This window comes from Atta cephalotes (genome assembly GCF_000143395.1).
Source record: "Atta cephalotes unplaced genomic scaffold scaffold00048, whole genome shotgun sequence".
In the NCBI taxonomy this organism is placed as follows: Eukaryota; Metazoa; Arthropoda; class Insecta; order Hymenoptera; family Formicidae; genus Atta; species Atta cephalotes.
In genome coordinates, this window is record NW_012130112.1 from 14,686 (window position 1) to 23,833 (window position 9,148).

Consider the following 9,148-nt stretch of genomic DNA (forward strand, 5'->3'; position numbering starts at 1 on the left):
GTAACGTTTAATATACTAATAACTAACGTAAACGTAACGTAACTAATTACTAACTACTATATATATATATATATATATATATATAGTATAGTACGGTGTGTGTGTGTGTGTGTGTGTGTATGTGTGTGTGTGTGTGTGTGTGTGTATACAGGATGCGTCAACAAATCTGGACAAATCGAATTTCTTTAAACAAAATGTTTTTTATGAAAAATTAAATATTATAAAAAATTTTTTTGACACTTGAAGGATCTCTAGAACACAATTATTCGATATATCCTCCATTAGCTTGAACAGCCTCTATTCTCAATCTGAATTCTCATTCGCACGCACGCTGTAATGTAGCGCTGTCCATGCCGACGAATGCTGCCTCAATAGCGATCCTTAATGAGGCCAGAATTCCTTAGACCAAAACATATCAACGTTGTCTGAGTTAATTTTGAATCAAATGACTCATATGAGTTGGTGTATCCTGCTGAAAAACGTATGGCCTTCCGGACGCCATAATTTCCATTCGGCTTCGTTACATCCATCAGAACGTGCAATTGCCCTAGGTCATCTGAAATCAACGCTTGAGTCCTTTCAACGACTGCGGGGGTCTTCAAATGTTCTTTCGAATGACTCTTCCTTGCTGGCATACTAGAATCTTCTTGGACTGTTCTAAAGCCGTATATTTTGCCACAACGTCATAAACGGTTGATCTCGAGTATCCAAAGAACTGAATTATTTCCGTTGTTGAGCGCCCAGCGCGAAGGCTTTCGATGATCGCGGTTCTTTGATTATACTCCGCATTTGGTTTCAATATCGCGGCCATTTTGAGAATATGACTGTTTACGAGAAGCATCAGGCTTTCTCGGATGCCAACAACAACCTCTAGTGGAGGCACAATATAACGGAAAATTTTAATTGAAATTTGTCCATATTAGTGATGCACCCTGTATATGTACACACACCACACACACACACACACACACACACACACACACACTGTATATGTACATTCATATATACCATATTTGTAGTCACTCGAACTGCACGCCGAATTGATTATCCAGATTTATAAAGCAATTAAACTACAATAATATCAATTAAATTAATTTTAGCAATTTTTAATAATTTGATGCTCAATCAGATCGTATTAGAAATATGGTAACGTGCTGAAAAACTGTAAACAAATTTATTGCGAAAAATATTACCTTGATGATTAATAAACACAATGCATCAAACTAGCATTGCAAAAGTTCAAGCATTTTAATATTATTATATAGATACACGCATATAAACTTTATGAGAGAAAAATATTAAGCTGATTGAAAGTTTCTACATTACTAAAGTAGAAAGAGCTGATTCCTTTCGCGGATGTATGTGTCTGATAATTTTTGGTTACGTCTTATTACCTGCAAGGTATATAGACAGGGCTTGTCCCAATTTCAGCGTCCCATAAAATTCTGAATGCAACCAGAAGACGGTGAAAGCAACATAATGTGATTGGCAGGGGTGTCTGCAGAATTGGTAAAATGCCTGCAGGTTTGCTGGCTGAATGCATGATAATTACGCGGACAAGTCGCGCATATAAGTCTCCATATTTACTACATATTTACTACTACATATGTAGTGTACTTACACGATTGGATATTAGATTTTCCTGAACAAAGCGTTTGAATTTTTTCAAAAAAATAGCTCTTGATGTTGGTCTCTTGGCTGTTCCATCGGTATTATTTAGCAAAATGACTAGTAATTTGACTTGTAATGCTTCTACTTCTGCAAAAAACAAAGTAGAATATTATTACTTTTAAGATAAAATATTCATATATGTAAAAATTAAACAATTATATCTTTTCATTTTGCGAAGATAAAAAAAGATATCTTTATTTTTAATTCTTAAGCACTAACCTTAAGAATTAGATAAATATTAATTTTAGGTGACACTGCATAGATTTCAATGTCCTTTAGATATGTCGTAAGAGAGTCCTGAGTAATTCCCCATAAGAATTAAGTGGGGGACGATATTGGTTTAGAAGATATAGTAAATTAAAGTTCATAGTATGTAAAAGATAACATTCGTTTAAGAAATATATTACGAATAGTGAAATTTATATATGCCGTACTAATCTCTTAAAGAATGTAAACAATCATCCTTCCCTTCTGGAGCATACGATTTCCACACAAAAAGTGATTCTCACATCCTTCTTGTTTAAAGACGCACTTTTCGAAATTTATCATTTATTTCTTTGGAAAATCCGAAGCAGGGGGAAGAAGTAAAGTAAAAGTCGTTTCGCGTGGAAGTCATACGTTCCTAAGCAGGAAGAGAGGTAGAGTGGAAGTCATTCATGTGGAATTAGGATGTCGTGCGCCCCAAAGCAGGAGGGGGGGAGGGGAGGGTGAAAGTTGCATGGAAAGTCACATATGCTATAACTTTATTATGAAACTTTAATTTATTATATCTTTGTACTTCGCGAGATATAAGACATCAAGTTATAAGATAAGTTATCGCCGACATTAGCATTAAGCGAGGTATCCAACCGACGACTAAAATCTCTTGAATATTGTTCAGACTTACATCCTGAATAACATTTGTTAAGATCAAGGTCATTGGAGATTATTTCTTTTATTTTCATTTTTACATAAAAATGAATTTTCAGTACAAATTCTTTAAAAGGTTTTAGCCGTCGGTCGGACATATTGGGTAATGCTAATGCCGACGGTACTATAACTTTCAAGCCTGATAACTCGCAAAGTACTTAATGAAAATGAATTTGATTAGTGTTTTGGAAAGCTTTCTAAGCTACAAGAATATGAAAAAGGGAGGGTTCCATTTTTAAAAAATTCATGTTGACTTTGACCTGACCTTGACAACGCCATCCTAAATAACTACTATCAATGAATGCGTTTTTTAAGCCTTAGAATTTTTGTAAGAAACATGTTTTCCTAAAACGCATCGTTTATGAGATATTTGAGTATATCCAGACTTTTGGACCACTCTGTATACAGTATGATTCACATTGAATTATTTAAACATTAATCTAGCTTCGACCGATATAGATCTATCTGGAGGACATTGAAATCGGTGAGGTGAGACATCTAAAATTAATATTTACCAAGAGTTATTCTATAAATTAGAATTCACAATTGTGAAAAAGTCTTAAAAAAGTTGTTACAAGAGCCATTTAATTTCGCACCGGATATAGCAGTTTTGATGCGCTCACAGGCATACAGATAACTGGTCTTGTTTGTCTCGATCGACGAATCCAAGGGATTTGTCTCCCACCAGACTTTCTCCACTACGTTCGTTAATCCGCCTTCATCAAGTGGTTTCACGTGTACAAAGTTGGCAAAACGTACGCGATCGAACAACAGGTATTGTAGAAAATATTGTCGTGTGATAGTGTGCTGACAGATCTTAGTCAGCAGTATTAAGCTCTTGCACTGATCCGGATATTCGAGTAGCAAAGAAACATGCCGAAAGGCAGATAATAAGTGGAGCACTGTGCTTTCTAAGCACATTTTAATTTCATGCTCCTCCAGAAATGTCCACAGCAGATCGAGACAGATAATCGATCGCGTACTGTGAATATTTGAGTAAGCAGAGTCGAGTTTTGTCGCAGAGTCATCGGTGGTCAGATTGCAGAGCATTTGTATGAACGGCACGAAAACTGTCTCAGTGACATAAGGAATGGTGAGCAACGGGCCAATATGTTTTAGTATAGATCTCGATAGGCACATGAGAAACGCATGGGCACTCATAGTCTTATCATTCAATAGAATATTCTGTTTGTCAACGTTCTTAGAATATTCCAGCAGTTCAATAACTTGCGAAAACCACTGAAAAAGAAGCATAGCTTGCCGAACTTGCTTCATCGGCGGTGCTTGCAGAGATTTGTAGTCCTCAATTGGATATCTAAATGGTATAGAGCCAAAATTGGCTGTTAGATTCTCAGTGAAAGCCAGGCTAACAGTAGGAAAATACGCGATTCCAGCGCCCATTGGTATATTCTCGAACGCTCTGCCCAGACTCCTGCCATTCCTGTAGAAATCTATTGTTCCATCATCCATATCCAACGCGCAACCGATAATGTCTCCTGTTAACCAAGCTTCGCCATACGTGTGCGTACTCACGTTCCATTTCCGCATACGATTTCCATCATAAGCGTATGAGTTTGGGGTATCTCCTGAAGCAGAAATAGTAGACTCTTAATTATTAATAAATTTAAACTAAAATAATTTAATAAAAATTAATGTTTACAATACTATTAGAGACTATATAACTATGACCACAAATGATTTTGTTAAAAACAAGAGAGAAAAATAAACATATTTCTTTTTCCTCTGTGTGTACTATTTCATTTTAACTTACATCTATAGCTTTATTAAGATTATAGAAGTAGTATAAGTTAAGATGAGTACGTGCATGCGTATATGTGTATGTACATGTATAAAAAAAAAATATATATATATATATCCCGCTTTCCGTTTCTTAATATTTTGACAAAATTACTCATAGCTAGACTATATTAAGCCGGTTCTACATTAGTTGAAACAAGCTGATCGCGAGTTTTGTTGCGACAGCCAATATAAAGTGTTGATTTCAAGTTTCAGATTGGCTGTTGCAACAAACCTGCGATCAGCTCGCTAATGTAATCAACTAATGTAAAACCGGTTTTATAAGGTGGAATTCATAGTCCGTTCTTATTTTAAAACCGTCTTAAATAATGTCTTAAGATGCTAACACAACTCTCTGATTGGTTCGTGACATCTTAAGACTGTACTTAAGACGATTGTAAGGCCATTCTACATTAGTCGTATCGTAGACATCGCAAGTCACAAGCTTGTTGCTTCAGCCAATCCGATGTTTCAATTTTAAAGTCGTATGATGCTTACGACGCTTCCGACGCTACGATACGACCACTGTAGAATGGCCTTCAAATATAAGATCAGACTATGAATACCGGCCATAGAGTTTGTAGATACTAGTAAGAAGATAGTATTTATCGGAAATATTATTGCAAAAATATAGCAAGTATTGCAGTTTTTGCAGCAGTGTTTCAACGCACCAACTCCATACTGTTGATTAAATTTACATTGAGCAGTGCCCCATCCAACTTGCATCACTCCTTTAGATCCAAGTTGTACCTCATACATCCATTTTCCCTTGAACACTCCTGTATTGGCTCGTATTGTGCTGAAACTACTCTGCGAATTGACACTCAATCTGTCAGGGGAGATAATGCAGAGACCATGTTGTATGGATATGTCGAATCTAACGAAATGAGGACCTATACGTCCTTCTCTATTGCCCTCGGAATTCCACATATCAATGTACAAATTCAAGAGGGATTTTCTGATATGCTCGTTTACCCAATTCAAATTCTGAAATGATCTAAAACAAAATAGAACTTAGCAAATTGTAATAATTGATAGAGAGAGTATTACTAGTAAAATTTAAAAGATACAAAATATAAAAATATAACAAGAAAGTATAAAAATACATACACATTTAAGTATATTACGTCCTATTTCATGTTAAGTCATGTTAAGTATTTTTTGCGACATAATATAAAGTAAAAAGAAATAAGAATAAAAAATTGTAAAGCTAGGGGCTATTTAAAGCAGACATGTACATGGACTTTTAGAGCTTATCTACAATAGGGTTTTCTGCAGCAATCTCAATCTACTTCTCTTTTTATTCTTGTAAATTCGGATCTACAATAGGTTTTAAGCCTTACGCTGTAAGAAATTGTCAATTACAGTCGAATGCGAGGAGAATCATCGACTGCGATTCGTCCATTTCTTATGGCTTAAGACTTAAAAATCTATCGTAGATTTAGAAAATCCAGACTTAGAAAAAAATCTGTTACATCGATGGCATAGAGAGTTATACAAATTCTGTTTTATAAACACAAATCATTTTCTATATAATTTGTATTTTTTAAGTAGAGAATTTGTTTTTAAAGCAAAAAATTTGTGTAATTGAAGCAGAAAATACTTATTCTAGCCTCATTTGCATGTTCTCATATCCTTCTATTGTATAGTACTCTATTTGTACCATCGATATGACAGATTTCCTAATCTGAATAGTCGTTGTTGCAACAGCGCTTTGATACCAAACGCTGATTGGTGAAAAGTCGGTTGTGGGATAAAATTTACCTTTATCATTCGTTTTTCATCAATCAGCATTCGGTGTCAAAGCGCTGTTGCCCGTACGATGATCCAGGTTAACAAATTCTTTCGTTTCATGCAAACGCGTTGAATAAACCTAATTTTATTGATTTGTGAGATGCTGTAGCTAAACTGTGTAATTAACTGTGTCTCACATATACGGTTTTAAAGACTTTTTATCAAGCTTCGGTTAACTTGATCAGTTTAGTAACTTTGTGGGATTCCAATTGAAGCTGATGTCGGAGAAAAAATGCGAACTAAAGAGTTAATATATTTACATTTACATTTATAATTTCGAAAAACTTTTAGAGGTGACTTAAAAATACAAAATATAAATAAGGAGCATATAACCACGATATAAGATGTCTTAAGCGAAAGTCATATATTTAAGAATTTTTAATATGATAAAGTAGACCGGTCAAGTCTTGATCATCATCAGTACAATAAAATATAAAACGATGTGTTACAAACATTAAAAAGAATATTAACAATTATTCGCTAGTCCAGACTTGACGATGACAATTTTACATTTGCTTATGAAACGAAATTTTATTACGATAAATTCCTTGTTATTTAAAACTTTGTGAAATTTCGTGTGAAAAATACAGAATTTCCAGATTCTAGTTAGATTTAAAAGAGAATAAAATTTTAACATATTACTTTTTTATATAATTGTCAATAATAAAAATCGATTTAGATTTATAATCGAATTAGCTTACTATGTATTTTGACAAAAGTCCTGGCAAGTATAATTCGGAGTTTTTAATGTTAAATTAACAATTACAGTCTTGGAAAACCTTTTAGTAAGAATTATTCTTGACAAAATGTGATGGCCGTATCTTGCGATAGGCCTACATATAGGGAAAGGAGAAGGAAGAAAAATAAAAGAGAATAGTTTATTGGTGAATTAAGCTTTTTTCGATAATGGATAGATAGATGTCAGGAAAGCGTTCTATATCGTTGTGTTTATTCAAACACATTTTTTGTCTTTTGATATGTATTATCTCGGAGACCATTTTTTTATCATATGATTGTTCGGAATCTAAAATTTTTGTGAAAAATTTTTTCTCCCAATTAATCCTATAATGATCTAATATAGTGATCTGTGATATGAGATAAACATAGTATCACTTGGTTTTTTATGTCATTATTTCTTTTAAACGAGTCTTTAGTTTTTTTTATTTGTTCTACATATGAAGAGTTGCAGTCGAGATAATTCTTATTTTTTATACACAACATTTGAGTAATCTTCTTTTTTAATTTTATCTTCGCCTATCTTTAAAAGTATTCAAACAAAAGTATTCATAGGTTTATAGGCAATTTTGAAATCAAATTTTTGTGTAATAGTTTTGAATTTTTCTGATATTTTATTAAAATAAGGAATAATGAAATATTTTTTTGTAATTTCTGTAGAATCCGAGCTAATACTATCTTTATGTTCCTTGATATTATCAAAATTATTTTTGAAAAACAAATCTTTTATCCTGTTATTGATCGTTGAAAATAGGAATTCGAAAGGGAAGGGGGAGGTATCTATTATCTTGAAATATATTAATTAAAGAAACAATATTTTTTTATAAAATTATGGATGGGCAAGGAATAGAATTCTAACTGTCCGATTACTACATCTTTTTTGTATTCTGTAGGATCAATTAAAATTCAAATATCTATCAGAATCAGTAGACTTTTTGTGATTGTCAAAGATAATTTCTCTATCCTCTATTAACAGTCTTAACCTCAAGAAAATTTATTCCTCTATCATCGCTATATTCAATCGTAAATTTATTCTTTCATGATAAGAATTAAAGAAGCAAAGAATTGTATCAATTTGATCTTTTGGAGTTGCCAAAATAATGTCGTCAATATAACGATAATAGAATGGAATATGGATGATTCATAGTCCGTTCTTATTTCAAGACTGTCTTAAGTAAAGTCTTAAGTCGCTAATACAACTCTCTGATTAGTTCATGACTTCTTAAGATTGTCCTTAAGATGGTCTTGAATATAAGATATGACTATGAATACCGCCCTATGTGTGGTTAGAGCCTTAAAAATGTCGATTTCCAAGTCTTGTATTATAACGTTAGCTAAAATTGGAGAAAAAAGAGATCCCATGGGCAGACCGAAAACTTGTTTGAAAATTTCGTCATTAAATTTGAAAAATGTAGAATTAAGATTACTATTTGAAATTCGCTGATCGTCGGTATTATCATGTTATACTAAAATTTCGTTTCATAAATGAATGTAAATTTATCATCTTTAATTCTGAATTTAAAATATTGTCAATCCATTTCATAAGAATGTAAAATTATCATTGTCAATTCTGGACTAGCGAATAATTGTTAATATTCTTTTTAATGTTTGTAACATCGTTTTATATTTTATTGTACTGATGATGGTCAAGATCGAAACGTCTACTTTATTACATTAAAAATTCTTAAATATATGACTCGTTTAAAACATCTTGCGTTGTGATTTTGTGTATATATATATATATATATGCTCCTTATTATTTATAATTTCTGTTTTTGCATTTTTTTCTCTGACATTTGTTTCAATTGGAATCCTGCAAAGTTACTAGATTGGAAAGTTATCCAGAGCTTGGTAAAAAGTCCTAAATATGGAGAATAAAACTCCATTTGTAAAACTATAAGCTAAATGTTAGTGAGTCTATTTAAAGGGCAATATTTCCAGATATGATCGATATTACTATTCTGAATAGTAATATTACTGTCCTGAAAATATCAATCATGAAACTTTATCTCCAAAATGGAAAATAAAAAGTAAAATTTTAACCTTGTATTTTAATTTTGCAGTTAATGGAGAAATTTTTCATTTTTCACTTTTCATCCTAGAAAAAAAATTTCATAATTGATACCCAAATCAGGTGTTGAAAAAAATAAGGGCTTAAAGTCCTGATCAGAAAAGATGAGCTTTATACAGAAGAGATACTATTCGTGACTTCTACACAAAGCATATCCTCTGCCTGAGGAAG

General features: G+C 32.7%; 1 protein-coding gene across 1 annotated transcript in view; it reads right to left on the minus strand.

Annotated features, from left to right (window-relative positions):
- LOC105622664 (E3 ubiquitin-protein ligase RNF123) overlaps positions 1–9,148 on the minus strand; it is a 14,920-nt gene that overhangs the window by 4,550 nt on the left and 1,222 nt on the right. Inside the window, exons 2-5 of the mRNA XM_012204075.1 lie at positions 5,049–5,374; positions 3,177–4,166; positions 1,622–1,758; positions 1,395–1,498 (exon numbers count right to left, since the gene is read on the minus strand). Of these exons, the coding sequence (XP_012059465.1) occupies positions 1,395–1,498; positions 1,622–1,758; positions 3,177–4,166; positions 5,049–5,374 (1,557 nt within the window). The remainder of the gene's footprint in view (positions 1–1,394; positions 1,499–1,621; positions 1,759–3,176; positions 4,167–5,048; positions 5,375–9,148) is intronic.